This window comes from Castanea sativa, chromosome 6, assembly GCF_040712315.1.
Source record: "Castanea sativa cultivar Marrone di Chiusa Pesio chromosome 6, ASM4071231v1".
In the NCBI taxonomy this organism is placed as follows: domain Eukaryota; kingdom Viridiplantae; phylum Streptophyta; class Magnoliopsida; order Fagales; family Fagaceae; genus Castanea; species Castanea sativa.
This window is the reverse complement of record NC_134018.1, coordinates 21,255,528-21,275,608: the sequence shown is the minus strand read 5'-3', so window position 1 is coordinate 21,275,608 and position 20,081 is coordinate 21,255,528. Positions and strand designations below refer to the sequence as shown.

Sequence of the window (20,081 nt, the reverse complement as noted above, 5' to 3'; positions counted from 1 at the left end):
GAGGAAGTGTAGCGAAGAGTTCAAGGGGCTGTATTGGGAAGGGAATTTGGTCTGCACTTTGGAAGCTTTGAATTCCAAATAAGATTAAAGTGTTTGGGTGGAGAGCTTGCAATGATATTTTGCCAACAAAGCTGAATCTATCAAAGAGAAGAATAATTGATGATGCGATGTGTCTAATTTGTTTGAGATTTCCAGAATCAGCTGTCCATGCTCTTTGGGAATGTGCTGCAGCTAAGGATGTGTGGGTTGGAAGCTTAAAAATTCCGTAGAAAGGAGGCTCGGGCATGACTGATATGCTTCAATTAATGGAGTACTTGCTGGATCAGGTTGAGTCTCAAGAAATGGAGGTCTTGCTAGTCCAAGTATGGTTGATTTGGAATCAACGGAATGGGGTTGTGCATGGCGGTAAGTAGGCCTGCACACAGTGCAGTGCGGACGGTAATTGAAAGGGTTTTTGCACCACACCTATAGGGTGTGGTTTTCTTACATGTTGGACCGCACCTCACCTATGAAGAGTATGGCACCGGTCTACGCAAGGTGTGGTGCGCCATATCGGTTCGCTGTTGTTTTGATTTTTTTTTTTAAGCTGATACCAAAACGACGTAGTTTTGGAATTGATTTTAAACTTAATTTCAAAACAGCGTCGTTTTGGTATTAGATTATATAAAATAAAATTTTACAACCCTAACGTTCTTAACATAAATAACTCCACACCTTAAGTTTCTTAAACGCCGCATCTTCTTCTTCCTTGCGTCTCTCAAACATCAAACCCACTCTCTTGAGTCTTGCCTTCTCTCCACTGAAACATATAATTTTATATACAATATATCATACATATGTTTAAATTATAGCATATATATATGCCCTCGGTGCGGTGTGGTTTCTCGTCGGAGTATAAAATAGCTGCCGATCGCCCACCGGCAGTCGTCGGTATGCCCAACTCTCCTCCAACCACCGCATCGGGCACCTACGGTGGAGCTTTGTAGCGGTCGGAATGGTTCAGTGCCATCTGGTTGCATCGGTGCCGGTCGAATCCTGAACAGCCCTAGCGGTAAGTTTCATGATCTGGAGTGGTTGAGCAACCGTGCAAGAGAGCTTCTTGAGGAGTTTCGAACTGCAACAGACCTGATGGGACCTGAGCAAGTAAGGCAGCCTAATCAGGATACCTGGCAGCCCCTCCACCTTCGGTCTTTAAGATCAATTTTGATACAGCCTTGTTTTAGGCCCTCAATAGCTCTGGATTTGGAGCAGTCATCCAGAATGAAAAATGTGAGGTTATGGCAGCCAAGGGAGCTGAGGTATTTTGCAGTGAGGAGGTTGAGTTACTTGCATGTAGAAAAGCTATTGAGTTTGCTGTGGATGTTGACTTCTCTAAATTAGTCATTGAAGGGGATAATAACTTTGCCATGAAAGCTATTTCAGCTTTGAAGGATGATCAGTCAATGCTTGGGAATTTTGTTTTTTTTAGACCCTGATGCTTGGGAATTTAATTGGGGATATTCATCATTTGATTAGAAATTTGCAATGGGTAAGGATTGAAGGTACTAGGAGAGGGGGGAATAGGGTAGCTCATGTATTAGCTCAATTTGTAAGGAATATTAGTGATAATATGTATTGGATGAAAGATGTACCTCCAATAGCTAGGGAATGTTTATACCAAGATGCTAATTTTTCTGATTAATTGACTGGAGTGCTTCTGTTTCCACCAAAAAAAAAAATTGTACTAGTATATTTAACTTTGCATAATAGGCAAGTTGTAGAGGCAAGCTAACGTGGTACCATAAATAAAAGTAGTATAACTATAAATCAAATAGTGGTAAAAATGGTAATTAAAGAGGCAAGCGTGTGCATTTGGCACTCTAATTTCTAGGTTGATTTGTTAGTCACTTACTGAAGGCGCGAAGCCACAAAAAAATAGTACTTAATCAATTAAATGTACTAAGAATAGAAAAACACATCCAACGAGGAGGAACAGTAAAGTCAAATAACAGCTAAGCCAAGCCAACGCCGCCGTTTCGCTTACTTTCTCTCTTGAGCCGATCAATGAAGCCACCGCCGCCGCCGCCTCCTTCACCCAACACTCCCACTTCCAAGTCTTTCGCTTTCTCGCTCTGAGACTTTTTTATTTTTTATTTTTTGAAACAAATTTTCTCACTCGTTTTCCCTCACTTTCTCTGTCTCCAAACAGGAAGAGATTGTTTTCCGGCAAAGGCTCCAAGTTCATCGGACACGAAATCTTCGAAATCTCGCCCCAGTTTTTTCGGTCCTCCAAAATGCATCAACATAAGCAGGTTGGATAACAAAGCATATATTTTTTACCCCCTTAATTCTCGCTCTTAATCAAATGCTTTTAATTTTCCCACGCCCATATTATTCTGTCTATCCAAATATGCATTTTGCTTCTTTCTAACTGGATTGTAAACTATTTGAAATTTTGTTTTGGTGTTACATTTAGTGAACTGTGATGAATCTTTGTGTAAAATAAATGTTAGTTTGAGATGTACATGGATATTTTTTGACTGCTAAATTCTATGTTTTGATTGTTATTTATGAATGACATTGTCTAGTCAATAAATTTTGAGTATCAATGGGTGGGGCATTGGACTTTCATTGAATTGGTACACCATCCTTCTGTTGAATCCTACTCGGACCCTTTCAGTCGAAAGGGATCTGTAATTCCTCGGCGGGTTTTGTGCCTGTTGTTTTGACAAAGTTGAAATCTTTCATACATCGGTCAATGAGCTCTAACTTAAATGACACCTTGAAGAGTAGGTAGAGGGTAATGTCAAATGTTTAATACCTCCAAGCACGTGTGTAACTTAACAAAGAAATGTCTTGCAAATTTCATTCAAAACTATACGAGTTTTTTGTTTCTTGATCAGAATAAGGAACTAGGAAACCCTTCTTATGATCTGCCTCTCTTCACACACACGAGGATCTCTGTGGTGAATTAGATTAGTGGATTTTGTCTCTTACTCCACATTTATACTTCTAAAGGCTTCTATTCTACTCTAAATTTTAGCAATTCCCTGGCTTGCAGCTTGCGCCATATAGAGAATTGCAGGTTTCCACTGTTTCATAGTTGGGAAGAATGGGGATCTGTTTAGCAAATGACAGGCTCTGCATTTTCTAAACTTAGCTGTCCATGTTATATCTGAACCGTCCTTGAATTGACAAATTTGAAGTTCTCATTTATCTAAGGGAGAGTTTCACCCTGTATATTTGATGCTGCCATTGAATGAAGGTCATGCTGCTTTCTTTAGACTGATTTTCAGTTTTGGTAGCTTCAGGTCCTTATGTGCATAGAGCTAATAAGTGACATCCATTGAAGTAAAACCTATGTGGTTTTGAAGCTTATATTATAAGCATCTTAGGGTTAAAACAGTTTTGAATTGAGTCACTAGTTTACGAGTAATCCACATTTAGGGTTTTTCCAGGAATTTGTTTACCAGTCAAAATTAGGGATCCTAGTCCCAGTCCCAGCCCTAGTCCTAGTAGGTTAAATCAACGAGTGTATATAAATTTCCTTATTGGTAAAAGGCAGCAGACTTTCATAATGCAATATTGATTTTTGAGTGTTGATGCCGGATTGCCTTACATGTTCTTTTCAATTAGCTTTCTTCTTCTTATGCACTGTGCATTAGTATTATTCATAGCCCCTGAACAATCACAAACTTTTCTCTTTTTCTTCTCTCTTGTGTGACCCCAAATTATGCCATTCTCCTTACCTATTGAGAACCTAAACTCCCATATATTTTCCCTTTCAAGTAGACATAAAAAACCTATCAAATCAGCCATGAACTTCCAAACTTAGTCACTATATAGAATGAACCTGTTCGCTTCAAGAAAGTGGCCTACCATTATTCCCCTTTGTTTCGAAAATCAAAACCCTTGTCAATCTTTGAATTCTAATAATTTCCTCTAAAATTTTTTAAATACATTCACAAATTTCCCTAATCCCAAGCCCAACAAAGCACATGTAGACAGATTCCTCAAATTTTTCTTACTTCAATAGGTCATCATTTGTTATGCTGTAAACTGGGTTACTTCTGATAGTTGTAATGTAATCTGTACAGTATGGAATTGGTGGACATTGTTTCAAACTTTGGAACAACATTAACTGGCTAAGATGGACAATAACCTTTAAACATCTTTGTTCTGTTACTATCACAGCATGCATTGATGCATGCTCAATTTGTTAAATGACAATTGAGTCAGCAGAGGTATCTGCTCTCAAAAGGCAGGTGGCACTTTGAATGACTCTTTTGAGAATATTGTTCCTAATATGCTGATAGACTTTTGTATAATATGTTTGAACCACCTTGGTAAAGGCTCAAAACATTGTGCCCAACCCAGGCCCATTAACTATTATTCTTAAAAAATAAAAAGTGCATCTGGATCTTAAATCTTTTCTTCTTGAATTTGTTTTGTCCTGCTCTAATGTATGCTTCTTCCTCTTTCTTTCTGTTTCTTGCTTGAATTCATTTTTTTTTTTTTTTTTTTTGGGTCTTGTTGAATAGTTTTTGGATACGATTAAATAAAATTGAATTATAACATATGAATGTACTCATTGGCTTTTGATGTTTGAACTCAATATCTTGCCAAGAGCCTTGTAGTTTAATTGGTTGATAGTTTCTGATATTTCCAATGGAAACATTTAGGGTTTAAATCCCCCAACCTCCAACTGTTGAATTAAAATAATAATAAAAAGGTTTGAACCCAGGATCTCACTCTCCATCCCATTATTGTGGAAAGAGGATGTGCTATATGAGCTAGAGTTCATTGGCTTCTTTAACTCTTATAAATTATTCCATTATCACTTAATGTGGGCAATTTTCTTCTCTCTCTCTAGGTCATTCCACATGATGTGACTGATATAGACAAAGGGGGAGATTCGGCTGATGTAATGTTCATTGATGGAAAAGTTCACATGAGGAACAAATTGCAGAGCAACAAAGGGAAGAAAATAAAAGATGTTTCTGATGGTTATGGTGGTCATCAAGCTAAGGTTTGTGATTAATGTTTTAAATATGTTCGAGTTGCTGATTTGTGACTCATATATATATATATATATATATATTATGACTAAGCAGTATCATTTCTAGAAATCCAAAGGCACAATTAGTTTAAGCACAACAACAGTACAAAACAACAGAACAAAAACTATCCAAACTCAACAACGCCATGACATAAGCACCATAGGAAAAAAGCTAATAGACAATATCAGCTAAGAGTAGAGCCATTTGTTGCCCTGGTTTTAAGCTTGGAAGTTGGAACAAGAAATACCCCAAAAGCAGCATACAACTTTGTTAAGAATAAAATTATAAAAGGTTCCATTGAGCTCTATTCTTGTCTTTCATTTTATTATTCTCACAATACCCTCTTCAGAATTTTTTATGCCAAAACTGACCAATAAGATTGGCTTCTCACTTAGTGGTTTGGCAATAATCTTTCCATTCACCTTATTAAAGGTAATGGATTGCAAGCTTGTAAAGGTTCTCTGAACTTTTTGAAACAGAGCACTCTAATTCTCTGCAGGCGCATTAATGGCTCAAGAGGAAAGGCTAAAATTTGGACTTTCATTTGGGCCTTTGAAGCTCAAAACTTGAGATCGTACTAGACTGACAACTATTTTTGCTTTTACCATTCATATTATGCCTAATGAGTTGCATCTTAGCATGATTAAGAAGGAATTCCAGTTCAACAATATCGTCCCCAATTGTTTTTTCTACTTGTTTTTATTCGCAAGTGACACTCACCATCCTCATTGAGATTGAAACCCTATCTACCATTGGAAGCTCTTCATAGCAAAGTTGTCAATATCAAATTGTAGCAGCTGGCTAAATCGGTACAAATCCCTGAAACATACCGAATAAAATACCGGCATGCATTGGGGGATGTTTGAGTGTTTTGCTCAATATAAGAAAATATATATTAAAAAAATGGAAAGGGGTTGAAACATGGGTAATATGTTGGGTTAATATACTTGGGCTTATAAAATACATAGATTTTAATATATATATATATATAGTGATAACTTAAAAATGGTGCACAGTTATTAATTAATATTGAAATATTTTGTTTCCTTAGCTAGACTAAAACAACATCTGAGTATTGACAACTTTGCTTTATGGTCCAAGACGGCAAGACCTTCACCACTACATCGAAAACTCTCTTAGCGAAATTAGTGTTTGCAAATTTCTGAATATTCCCTGCTTGGGAGATCACTAAACAAAAGCTCTTGTTTGTGGAGCAATTCCAACTCATCCCATTGTTTTATAGGTTATTCATTTTTATTTTTATTTTTATTTTTGATAGGTATAGGTTATTCATTTGATCAAGGAACAATTGTCGTATTGATTTGTGCGCATCCTCCACTGACTGGTTTAGCTTTTGGGGTTAATATTAAATCTTTGTGAGGATCAACTATAGGGGATTACCAAGAATGCTTTGACGAGTGATCTTATCCAGCCCCCTATTGAGTAAGACATTAATAGAGCCAAATGTAATAGAGTCAAACAAGGAAAAAATATATAATATTTCAAACACCTATATTTTAACGCTTAAGTTACATTTAAAATTTAAAACACCATACAAACTTCACTCTTTACACTAGAATAATTACTTCTAAATTTCAAATTGACCAATGCTCAATTCCTTTTCGTTTCCCCTGAAATGCAGGAATATTCCATTGTAGAAGATACTAATTGAGTTATAGAGTTTTTGATATGTAATGATAATATTAAGAAGGGCCCGCATACGGGGAATTGAAAAAGTTTTAGATAATTTTTTTTTTCAAGAATGAAATATTATTGTGCACACGATAGTAAAATCTTATTAAGAATGTATTTTTGATTTTGAATTAATAATTTAATATTTTGTTTTTTATATATAAAAGACTGAAACCAAAATATTTGATTGATTCCGATGCACATATCGGAACAGAATTTGACAACTTTGGTTTTGACTTTTGAGCCAGATCAAAGAAACTTGTTGTTTATTTTGTTTTCTTAGTTATCGGGAGAACCATTAACAAAACTTTGGATAAGTTAAAAGTTCAAATTGATAATTGCCTTAGAGCAAAAATTGTCGGCATATTGGTAAATTTGCTGACATGTTAAATTTGCTTCCAAATGGTATAAATGAAACGTGACTCAAAAGGGACATTTTAATTAAGAAACTTGGATACATTATTCAAATATATAAATATATATATATATATATATATATATATATATATATATATATATATATATATATATTCTGAGCCGTGTGGAATCATTTAACTTCTGCCTGAGTTGTTAAATAAATATAGTAGAGAGTACCATAGATTGTACCTCAATTGGTTTACGATAAGGGTTTTTTTTTGGATTAGTGGTGGAATAAGATAGTATAAGACTTTTGTGATAAGATTTTGATTAATCGGGAATTTGAAAATAATCATTATATATATATATATATGTATGTATATTGATGTGGGGTCCACTTCCAAAACATTATAAGTTACACGTGGACATCTCCCTAAGGTTACTACTATATATGTATAATAAAAAATCTAGCCATTAGAAAAACAAGGTTCTACCAAACAAGTAAAACAAGGTAAGCAGTGGGACCATCTAAGGTAGATTCTTCCACTCCTTTGACAACAGCCGTTCGATTGGTCCCCTGACGTACTCCAAAAATTTCATCCAACGGCTGATAACGCATTACACTAGTCAACACACAGCGTTGGACTGTTGGAGAATTTGAGGAAGTTCTTTTCCTTTACTTCTTTGGCTTGCTCCACAAGTTTGGCTTCTGTCCAGTACAGCCTTCTCATTCTCATCACTGACCTTCTTAATTATGATCATGTCACATCTATGTAATTCTTTATTATTAATGTTACACCACCATGCTTGAAAGTTTTTTTTTTTTTTCTTTTTAACTTTTATTTATTTAACTAGATTTATAAAACCTCTCACTTTTTTTTAGTGTATAACTTAATTTATGTTGCTTCTTAATATTTTTTTATTACATTAATATTTCATATTGATGAATTTGTAATTTCTTTATTTTTAGCATGCATGCCAAATTTTTTATTTAATTAGATCTTGTTATTATCTTATATCCATGAATTTTTTTTAATGGTTTTGAAATATAAATATGAAGTATAAAAACTTTGATATTTTATAGTTATGAACTATGAAAGGTGTAAAAGACAATGTAATCTAGTAGTAAATTTGAAAAAATGAAAAAGAAAAAAATCAAATAAAAAGTAATGGATACTTAGGATACAAGAGGAAATTTATAGTGTCATTATAAGAAGGGCTTTAAACTATAAATCTTGTGCCATTTTTTGATTTGGTGAGATGGCACTTCTTCAATTGCAGGTTTAAAACTCTATACTAGTAGTCTATTAGTATGCTTTAAGTAAAAACTTATATGTAAATACAAGAAAATATTTAATTATATCATTGAATTATATTGAGTAACTTAAATAGAGCTTTACCTATAAAATAAATTAATTATTAATGAGCCATGATAAAAACATATTAAGTTTATGAAGTAATATATATATATATATATATATATATATATATATATATATATATATATATATATATATATATTGAAAAGAGAGGGAGAGAGCTATTTAGTTTAAGTATGTATGACATATATAGTGTAGTGTGTATGTTTTACTATAGGACAAAACTAAGGCACAATATCTTAGGTGTTGTTCTTTAGGTTCTTTTCTTAAGATTCAGTCATGTGGCTACTTAACTAAAAAAATACACTTCCATCTCATATTCACGTTGCTGAATCTTAAGAGGGAAACTTAAGTATTGTACCTAAGTCTTGCCTTTTACTATATTGTAAAACAAAATTATGATATACAACAAAAATAATTAAAACAAATATTAAATAGAATTTTAAATTTCTTGAAATTTGGGTAATAGAGTTTTAGTTAGAGTAAACTAAGGGTGGCAATTTGTGTTCGTGGGTTGAGATCGTGTCGTGTCGAGCCATAAGTACTCGATTATATAGGTTGACTCGAACCCGACCTGTTTAGTAAATGTGTTAAGAATTCTCAACCCTAATTTGACCCATTTATTATAAAACTTGACTCGACATGGCACGTTTAACCTGTTTAATTAACAAATTATATAAAAGTCAACACAAATGACCCATCTAATAACTTGTTTGATTAATATGTCATATTTGATACGAATAACCTATTATGAATTTCCATATATCTAAGATTCTCAAAAAAAAAAAAAAATCCATATATTTAAAATTAAAATACAATTACAACCATAAATATAGTAATAAACATATAATTACAACAAAAAAAATTAAGCAAAAGCAATAATAACAAAATACTAATAACAAAATTTAATACCTTTATAACCTAAACGAGTCAAATGGGTTCACATGTTGAATACGAACACGACTCCATTTATTAAACGAGTTAATTGTGTCGACCCGAACTCGTTTAGTCTCAATTCATAATCTCTTTATAAACAGATTAATCGTGTCAAGTTTGCAGGTCTTGTAAGATTTTGTCAATCTTAAAGTAAACAATCCAAAAATTTAATAATAACTAACCTCATCACATGCACTTTGTGCATGTAATGAGATTTTTTTTAGATAGTTTTATTTTTAGTAGGAACCTAGGGATGTTTTTTTTTTTTTAATAGGAACTTTGTACGTGTATTGAGACTTTTTTTTTAGATATATATATTTTTTAATAGGAACTCGGGGAAGGTTTTTTTTAGAACATTGAGTAGTTTTATTTTTATTTTTATAGGAACATGGGGTAGATTTGGTTGTGTAGATAGGGTAGTGGAAATTTTTATAGAACATGGGGTAGTTTTATTAGCATGAGTAGGTTTTTTTGTTTTTAATTTTTGTCAATTTACAGTTTTAACTTCATTTTTATGTTTTAAGTATAAAAATAAGTTAACTAAATTATGAGTATTTTTAGAAGTCAAAAAGACAATAACTAAATTTCTGAATCATCCTTTTAATATATAAAGAAAAGATAACTTACTCAATATTTTGATGATAATTAAAAGTTTAATCTAAAAAAAGTATTATGCACATGTATACATAATTAGAAAGAACAAAAATTTACCACGTATAGTTACTGCATCCACTAGTGATTAAAAGTGATGAGTCATAAAAAAAGGGGTGAGGGAAGCGGGTGCATTTATAGAATACTCGAATAGTTTATACAAAAAGAGGTAAAAGCACCGGTGGCGTCATCGCATTCTCTAGGTTGATCTCTTTGTGAAGGCGCCAACGAAGCCAAAGCTACTAACAAATTATTTTAATTACTCACAAATCACTCTCTTTCTCTCTAAAATTCAAAGCGGACTCGACTGACTGTACTGTACTGTGGAGCTAAGAAAAAGCAAACCAGACCAGACCAAACCAAACTCCACGAAAACAAAAGCAAATAGTATTAATATATCTGATTTCAAAGCCAAGCCAAGACACTAGTCCCAGCGCACCGATTCAGTTACTTTCTCTCTCTGGAGCCGAGCCGAGCCGATAAAAGGAGCCGCCGCCGCCGTCACGCAAATACCTCTCGCCTATAAAGTCTCTCTCTCTCTCGCCCTTTTTCACTCACTTTTGAAATCTCTCTCTCTCTCACACTGACTGTTTTTATTCTTGTAGTAACATTTTCTCTCACTTTCCCTCACTTTCTCGGTCTCCAAACAGGAAGCGATTGATTTCCGGGAAAACATACTCCGATTTCATGGAGCCCGAAGTCATCGAAATCCCTCCCCCGATTTTCCGAACTCCCAAATTCCTCAAACAAAAACAGGTTTCCATTACCCAAACCAATTTCCTTGTCTTTTTTCAGATTCTCGCTCCGCTATTTCTCTCAATTACTCGCTTTTATTTTGCTCACTCCTACATGATTCTAAATTTAGCTTCTTTTTTTTTTTTTTTTTTTCAAAACTTCATTTTCAAGTTTTATTCTATTCGCTTGTCGTTTAGTCTATTGATCATACTGAAATTATTAAGTTTTTTTTTTTTAACTCTGATAGGTCTTTGTTAGCTTAATCTCGTAGTGATTAGCTTCTGAATTGCATGAAATTGATCGTGTGTGTGGGACTTCATTTGGACAGAGTAGAATCTCGCTTGCCTTGCATTATTGGGGACTTTAAATGGGTTAATCTGATGCAAAATTTCGGTTTTTAGGGTTTTTTTTTTGGTGGGTTGTGGCTAAATTTGTAAGTCTTTTTAAATTGGGTTTTTGCTTGTTTTGGAAGTTTTCATTCAAAGGAGTTTAGAGGCGAGTTAAAGAATTTCATAGTAGTGTTTTGTTGTTATGTGCAATGTTATTGTGATGAATCTTAGTATAATTTTTTTTTTAAAAATAGTTTGATATGCGGATGGGTTTTTCTTGCTGCTGAAGTGATTGTTGTTTGTGTTTTATATTATCCATTACGAATTCTATGTGTAGTTTTTATTTATGAATGACATGTCATCTCAAACCCATTTAGATGATCAATCAATTTTCAGTAACAATGGGTGGGCATTTACCTTCGGTTGAATTGGTACTCCTTCCTATAGTTGAATCCTACAAAATGTTTTGTTTCAAATTGAAGTGGTTACACAGTCATTTTGACCAAACCTTGGAGTTCTGTTATTCCTAGCAGATTTTGTGTCCACAATTTGTTGAAATTGAAATGTTTTGCACATTTCGGTCATGAGTTCTAACTCAATTGGTACCTCTTTCCCTTGTAAAAGCAAGGTAGAGGGTGAGGTCGTGGGTTGAAGACTCACCGAGTAGGTGTGTAACCTACCAATAACCCACAAAAAAAAAGTTCTACACATTTCATTCATGATCTCTGTGGTGCAGTAGAGTCGTCTCTTACTGTACATTTTGACTTCTAAGACTTCTATTCTGCTCACTATTCTAGCAATTTCCTGGCTTCCTCCATATGGATTAATTGGAGGTTTTCCACTCTTTCAAAGTTAGGAAGAATGGAATCTGTTTAGCAGATGACATGTTATGCATTTTCTAAACTGGGCTGTCTTGTATATCTGAAACGTCATAGGCATGAAGATTTTAAGTTTTCTTTTATCTAAGGGAGAGTTGGCATCCTGTATATTTGATGCAGCCATGGAATGAGGGTCAAGTTGCTGTCTTCAGACTGATTTTCACTTTCGGTAGCTTCAGTTCTTTATGTGCATAGTGCCATCACATGACATCAAATATAATTATAACATATGCATGTACTCATTGGCTTCAAATTTTGAACTCTAAGACTTCACCCTCCACCCCATTATGTGGGAAGAAATTTGAGTTAAACTTCATTGGCTTCTCTGATTCTTATTAATTATTCTGTTTTCGCTTAGCGTGTGCCTTTTTTTTTTCCTCTCTCTATAGGTCATTCTGCATGATGTGATTGATATAGACAAAGAGGGGGATTCTGCTGATGTAATGTTTATTGATGAAAAAGTTCACACAAGTAAAAAAGGGAAGGAAATAAAAGATGTGGCTGATGGTTATGGTCATCATCAAGCTAAGGTTTGTGATTACCTTTTTAAATATATTCTAGTTTCTGAATTCTAGTTGCTGATTCATGACTTATATAAATACAATAAACATCTAAGGTAGCTGTACTGTTTCTGATTCTTCGCTCTTTTTTTTATTCAGGAAGATTTTGCTAATTATATTTTTGGTGCTGGTGTGGAAATGTTTGGATCAGTGAATGGGGTTGAGTCTTCTGAGATGCATAATTTAATCAACCTTGATGGTCATAGTTCTGATCTATCTTATGATGATAATAATGAGTATGCTGATTTTTTTCCTGATGATATCTATGATGTTGATGAGTATGCCATTTTGCAAGCCCATTTTGATAGCATGGATATTCCTCCTGGAATAGAGGCACCAGTTCCTTGGTTGCCAGATTTTGCACAACATGAGAAACAGCCAGTTACTGGAAGTAGTTCACACTATACGGAGTCACAAATGCATTTGGATGTTGTCGGTCCCCATGGTATGGACCCTTCTCTGCCTTCATGGTCTGAAAAGCCTGTTCACATCAACAAGAATCTAACTTCGGTCAGTGGTTCAAGTATGGATTCTGTCGTTCACCCTCATTCAAAAGTTGGCCCAAATAAAAAGAAATCATCTACTTCACACCATAGAGGGAATTCTTTCAATCTCCCACTTGGTAAAGAATCTTCTAAATCGCGGTGGTTTTTGGATCCTTTCAAAAGTAAGAAGAAGCAATTTGCTTCAAATAGTTCACCCAATTGTAGTTATGTAAAGAAATTGGATGCAATGAAGCTCCCTTCTGGAGCTGAGCCATCCTTTTGGGGGCATTATACTCCTGAGAATGTAAAGAAGCAAGTTAGTAGTAGTACATATTATCCAACTAACCCAGTGCATGCAGATGCATTTAAGTATCCTGCTGGGGTGCATACAGACGCATTTAAGTATCCTGCTGGGGTGCATGCGGATGCATTTATGTATCCTGCTGGGGGCCATACAGATCCATTTAAGTATCCTGCTGGAGTAGAACCGCCCACACCCTTGTGGACGCCACCTTTGACTAACCATCCGGGTTATTATTTTCCATTTCATGGTTTACATGCTCCTCCTGAAGATGTGGAAGAGTTCCCCTGGGTTCCGGATTCTGCCCAAAATCAAAATAATGGAGCTGCTGATGGTAGTTCAACTTTCCCAATTGAGGCAATCTCTGGCAAGGACAAAGATGAAATTTTGAGGAGGTTCCAACTTTTTAAACAATTTGATACTGTGGAAGACTATTCGGACCATCACTATACTGGCTATGGTTCTACCACAAAGCAGGTGACTAGGTTTAGACGATGCATTGCTTGCCTTCTTTTTTCAGTCTCTGGTTTTAAATATATCTAAATTTTGTTTTCGTTTACCCCTTTCTTACAGCCATCAAAGACTTGGGCAAAGAAAATTCAGGAGGAGTGGAAGATCTTGGAGAAGGATCTACCTGGTGAGCTTTTATTCTTCTTTTTTATAATGTAGTGGCTGCAACTTTTTTCCATTACATAGGCTTTATTTTGATCAAACCATTGGAAATAAATTTGTTGTTGATAATAGTAGCCCTAAAATCTAAATTTGCAAAGCATAGCTGTAGAAATGTAGTGTTGGACATTAATGGATTTGCTGTCTGCCCCCTCCCCAATGCACACCTTTATTTTTCCCTAGAATTTTGTAATTCATTTTTTTTTTTTCAATAGATACAATATTCGTTAGAGTTTATGAATCAAGGATGGATCTTTTGAGGGCTGTCATCGTTGGAGCAGAGGGTACTCCCTACCATGATGGCCTCTTCTTCTTTGATGTTTTCTTCCCCTGTGGTTATCCTAATGTACCACCGGTATGTGATTGAAGCTTTGAGTGCTAGCAATTTTTTTATTTTTAATATATATATCTTCTGCTTTACATCAGTGGTCTGAATACTGTAGAACTTGTTTATGCCAGAATGTCTACTACCACTCTGGTGGCCTTCGACTCAATCCTAATCTGTACAATTGTGGGAAAGTATGCCTGAGTCTACTTAATACCTGGTCTGGTAACAAGAATGAGAAGTGGATCCCAGGTGTGTCGACCATGCTACAAGTTCTTGTCTCCATACAAGGGTTGATCTTGAATACAAAGCCCTATTTCAATGAGCCTGGATATGCACATATGAGTGGCTCAGAGTCTGGTGAAATGAGGTCCCAGCAATACAATGAGGATACATTTGTTCTCTCACTAAGAACAATGATGTACACAATGAGGAGGCCACCAAAGGTAAGATTCCATTTTATTTTTATTTTTATAGGTAATAAAGTTTTATTAAGAAAGAAGATCACTTCATGCTTGCAATGATGAACACAAAGTGTCTTAAAAAGTACATTATACAGAAAAGGGAAAGAGTCTTCGAACTCTAGAAAAGATTTACAATGAGTAAAATCCCACACTCTAGACCAATCAAACAACATACGTATTAGCACTAATTGGAGGTGCTACTGAGATCTCTCAATTCCATTGATTAGTCCTTATTCATTGTTTCCACATTTTGGATATGGTATCATTCATTGCATCCTGAAATAGATATAAATTTCAATTTCAATTTAACAACTATAACCTTACTACATAACTTTACATTAATTCATGCAGATTCCTGTTGAGGTTTTTAAGTATTTAATTTTAAACATCCGTGAATGTTATACTTCTTGAAGTTCTAGCAAAAACCATGTTATGTGTAATAATTTAGTGTATAGGGAATTTGAGAAGAAGAGGTATAGTGGAGTCATGGTTAACATTTCCCCATTCAATATGATATGATGTAAATTCTAAAAATGCGGGCAAATGCTTTTTATTTATTTATTTTAATACCCATTAATGTGGTTGGGCTGTGTTCTTTTCTCCAAAGCATTCTCACCTAAAAGTCCAATCATATCCCAATTGCATTGCGTATCTTGTTGTAGGAGTTTGGAGAGATTGCATTTTTTGGTATTAAATATTAATTTACTTGTGAAATAGCTTTTGTGCATGGACTTTATGATTGCACTTTGTACTGGAAATATTTATGCTTATGATACTGTGGAAACAGTGCAGTTTTTAAATGTAGATGGTTATTTATTATAAGAAAGAAAAAGAAATTAATGTGGTCTTTGACTGTGTGTGTTATATGGAACACTAAATCATTCAAGCATTATATCTGGCATTAGATCACTCAAGCATTTCTGTTTTAAGGAGATAGTTTAGTACAGAGATCCAATTGATTGTTACAATATGTAAAATTAGATCCTTGACTGTTGATGATTTTCTAATTTTGTTCTGTATATCTTTTTTCTTGCAACACATTTATGTTGTCCATAATTGATTGTTTTGAGTCTGGAATTTAGAAATAGATTGTAATGCCAATGAGCCTTGGCTTTGATGGCACTTCCTCCTTCCGTAATAAACGGTGAGGTTATGCTGTTATGGGTTCAAGAACCATTGTGTAACTTACCTATAAAAAAATAAATACTAAGCATGTTGTGTAACATTACTGTTAATTTATTAGCATTTAGGGATTCACAATGATCTTTTTGGTTTTTTTGCTGCATCATGACCATTGACAATCAAAAAGTTCTATAACTTTCAAATTCGGTCTTTAGTTTACATGTGAATTATGGTTTGATTTCATCCATTGTACACACTTGGAATAGTTATTGATGGAAATGATGCTTTCTGTACTAGGCTTATATGAATTGTGTGTGGTTTTTTTTATTTGGGTTTTGTTTTGGGGGGGGGGGGGGGGGGGGGGGATGCTTATTTGGTAGCTTCTGAGGGTTCAACATCTAATTCTGAGTCATGTGTGGCTGCAGCATTTTGAGGACTTTGTTATGGGGCATTTCCGAAACCGTGCCCGAGATATTCTGGTTGCATGCAAAGCATATATGGAAGGTGCTCAAGTAGGATCTCTGGTCAAAGGTGGGGTGCAGGATGTTGATGTGGGTGACAGGAGCTGCTCAAAGCGGTTTAAGGATTCTTTGGCAGGCTATGTGGATATGCTTGTCAAGGCATTTACTCAAATTGGAGCTGAGGGCTGTGAGATGTTCCAGTCTCCTGGAATGAACGGGAACAAGCGTTTCTGTGGTATGCCTAAGGCTGCAACATGAACACTCTTGATGAAAGACTGATTGAGACTTAACACAAATTGTTTTCCATCCTTGACATGCAACTTAGGTTTCTAATCCTATTTTGAATAGTTTTGAGATAAATTATAGAGTATCATATGTTCATACCTTGAGGTCGCAGACATAATTTGGGATACTGTATATAGCTGCAGATATGAATGGGCTTAAGAAGTCTCTGTCAACTGTTTTAGGATAAAACCAGATCCTTCCCAGTAAGTTACAGGTTTTGGTTTCCATCTTGAATAGACTTCATCTCAAAAGTTTTTATATTAATACTCCTAGGACACTTACAAGAGATTGCACATATGTCTAGATATTGTCATGTATGTCTTATCCTTGGGGGAATCAGTGTTATTGTTTAAACCCTGACTACATCCATGGATGGCACAAGATTTATCGCATAATTTTTACAGATTAAACAATTTAACTCTTTAATTTATCTTGATTTGAGAATTACTGGGGTGTTACAAATTTTACAACAAAGAAGTTGAACTGACTAGTTGCTTAGTTCTCAAGCCTCGTGTATCTCACATCCACTTTCAGTGAATTTGGAGGGTGAGTTTATGGAATGCAACTTGTAGATACCATACATTACACTAAGCGGCCCCATCATAAATGATCTCTTCAATTTGTAATTTAATTGCAGTAAAGTCCATGGTACCCCTAATATCATTTTTTCTTTATGATCATCTAATATCATGGTATGCATAAAATACACGTTAAATTAGTTTTACAAATCTATCCATACAAATTATGAAGTGGCTGATCAAATATCATTGAAGGATGCTTGGAAGATGTAGTGCAGGTGTATATCATGGTTTGAAAGGACTAAATCTTCTGGTTGTGTGAAGCCACAATTTTAGTGGTACTTGCCTTTATGTTTTCTCACTCAATAAATCATTCCTGTTGTTACAATAAAGGGTAAAGTGCGACATGAATTATTTGTATGAGCTGCGGGATTCTTTGTGTTAACTCCCGGCTCATCGATAATATATGACAGCTTCTTGTAATAAACCGTGATTGTTGGGGTCTTCTTAGTCATTTACTGTTGCTATTAGGGGTCTTTTAGTTCATTGAATCTTTTAATCTTAGCCCAATTAGTGGATGGTGTTGTTTTCTTCACCTATACTGGAATTCCACGTTAAGTGCTAAAGACATTTTTCATGCAGGCTTTTGTCAATTAGTTAATTGATAATTTTTTAGTAACTTTGCGTAGCCCATCCACGCCCCCCTATAAGTTATACTCCTATCTTTTTATTATTTCGATGCAATTATATTAGTATGGAAGGAATGACATGGATTCTCCAAAGACCATAAAAAAAAAAAAAAAGTCAAGAATTTGGATGATATGCATTCTATTATTAAATCTCATATGCTGATGAGTGATGACAAGATTTGCTGATGAGTGATGACAAGATTTGGATATGTGGATTTGGATTTGGGTTGTTAAAATTCAAATACTTTTGAATCTTTTAAATAAGAGAAGTGTTATATTCACAATATTTCATAATATTTTCACAATAACTTCTAGGTGGTAAATTATTATTAGTTATAATTTGAATCTATCATTGAAATTATATTTTTTTCCACTATTGACCGCCAATAATAACCTGCTATTTAGGATTTGTTGTAAAAGTGTTATGAAAACGTAGTGGATGTAGTATTTTTCTTATAAAAAGAGTCTAGAATTTGGATCTGATAAATTCACCAAAATTAATTTTGAACTTTTAAAGTCATTGAATCTGAAATAATATCTAAAATCAGTGTATTTGAAATCATGACATTTCAAATATATTGATTTAGAATCCAAATTAAAATTAAAATTTCCAAATGCAAAACTAAATACATTTCATGTATTGCTCGCCCAATACTTCTTGAGGTATGAATGAAGCCACAATCTTAGTGGTCTCCGCCTCCTCTATGTGACTATTCTCTCTTCAGAAATCCTTTTCTGCTATTAAAGTCTGGAGTGTAAAATTAATTCTATGTGACTATTGTCTCTCCAGAATCTTTTTCTGCTCTTAAAGGCTGGAGAGCAAAATTAATTCTTTCTTTGTAAGCAAGAATTATTTGGTTTGGAGTAAGAGTCAATTGCAAGGTTTATTTTATTTTTTGGGTGAGAAGAAGTCAATTAGTCAATTGATTTTTTTATCAAGTTTGTGTAGCCCATCCACGGCTCATTGTATCTTTTTAATAAGGCTCATATTAATGGGTGCTCTTAAGGTATGATTAATAAATTATTTAAAAAAAGTTATTATATCACTTTTATGAGAAAATTGAAAAAATTGTCAAAATATTTTTTTTTCTTTTCCTATAAAAATTTTCCTAAAATAGTTATTAGCAACTGTCCTTAGAGCATTCGTTAACTTAAAAAAAAAAAAATCATACTATTTCTATACGATTAAATTAGTATTAGCAATTTAGCATTTCTCTCCAAAAAATGAAGAAGAGATAGTGTGGTACCCAAAACCTACGAATGATACTATTTCGGATAGTGGATTTGGGCTCCTAATTTATTTTGTACGAGCCCAATTTCCCTTAATGACCGGACCTAGAGTTGGGCTTCGAATTTATTTGTATAGTGGGTAATGAGTTTCCTACTATGGGTAGCTCCTCAGCCGAGCCTTAATAAGGAATTGGCCCACCAATTGTTGTTCCCCCTATTCCCTTTCAACCACTCTCACTACTACCGTCTTCTTTTTCTCTCTCTCTTTCTGCCCAGAATGTCCAACCCTTCTCTTTGTTCCCTTCTCCTATTGAGGTTAGTGGGAGGCTTATGATTACCCTCTGGTTTCACTCGTGTGGGTGGGGCCCAAATTGATTATTCCTAACAAGGGATATGCTTCGTTGGAAATGGTGTAAAGGACGTTGGAACTGGTGACAACCTTCAAAATTTTCTCGGCATCATGATACCCCAAGGCACTCCCGAGCTAATGAGTAACCACCCATGCAACACAGGTCTAATCCACCAATCACCCTATACGTGGGCTGCGGCTACAAACCAAGCTTGTGAATAGTGAACCGGTTGTGACATTGGGCCTAGGCTCGATAATGTTTATGGTTCTATTTCGGCCCGGGTCCAAGGTAATTGGGCTTGTGGCCATGTGCCGTACAATAGCCCCCCTTGATTTGCGTCCGGCAGCCGAGAGCAAATCAAGGACTTACCTCGGCAAGGAAACAACTCTTCGGGAAGCTTAATTGTCAATCATTTAAGGGTGGATAAGATGGTTATTAATGCCCTCTCAAAAGAAGCATTATGACAGCCTGTCAGATCCAATTGTAATTATGTCCTGACGATTCGTGAACCAAGGTCACGCGTGTGGGGGTTATAAAAATGATTTGAAAAGACTCTCACACTTCTTTTTCATTAATTGCCTACCTCCTATAAATAGCCCTCTTCCCATAAGATCATCTTTTCACTC

General features: G+C 34.8%; 1 protein-coding gene across 2 annotated transcripts; it reads left to right on the top strand.

Annotated features, from left to right (window-relative positions):
• The first annotated feature begins 1,975 nt into the window (after nt 1–1,975).
• Nucleotides 1,976–16,952, top strand: LOC142640538 (uncharacterized). 2 transcript variants are annotated; one of them, XM_075814672.1, is made up of 9 exons: nt 1,976–2,093; nt 2,189–2,291; nt 4,853–5,008; nt 12,386–12,526; nt 12,656–13,819; nt 13,916–13,979; nt 14,227–14,366; nt 14,471–14,782; nt 16,348–16,952. In XM_075814672.1, exons 1-9 carry the CDS (start codon nt 2,044–2,046, stop codon nt 16,639–16,641), a joined length of 2,424 nt encoding a protein of 807 aa, XP_075670787.1. In that variant the 5' UTR covers nt 1,976–2,043; the 3' UTR covers nt 16,642–16,952. The 2 variants fall into 2 exon arrangements, with proteins under 2 accessions (XP_075670787.1, XP_075670788.1); XM_075814673.1 differs by lacking the exons at nt 1,976–2,093; nt 2,189–2,291; nt 4,853–5,008 and adding an exon at nt 10,612–10,810.
• The last annotated feature ends 3,129 nt before the right edge of the window (nt 16,953–20,081 follow it).

What these genes read in the sequence shown, in the direction of transcription:
- LOC142640538 (XM_075814672.1), top strand. Translation starts at nt 2,044, where the DNA reads ATGAAGCCACCGCCGCCGCCGCCTCCTTCACCCAACACTCCCACTTCC. An exon ending in ATGGTGGTCATCAAGCTAAG is followed by an intron (nt 5,009 to 12,385) that starts GTTTGTGATTAA and finishes CTCTCTCTATAG; the next exon opens with GTCATTCTGCATGATGTGAT. An exon ending in ATGGTCATCATCAAGCTAAG is followed by an intron (nt 12,527 to 12,655) that starts GTTTGTGATTAC and finishes TTTTTTATTCAG; the next exon opens with GAAGATTTTGCTAATTATAT.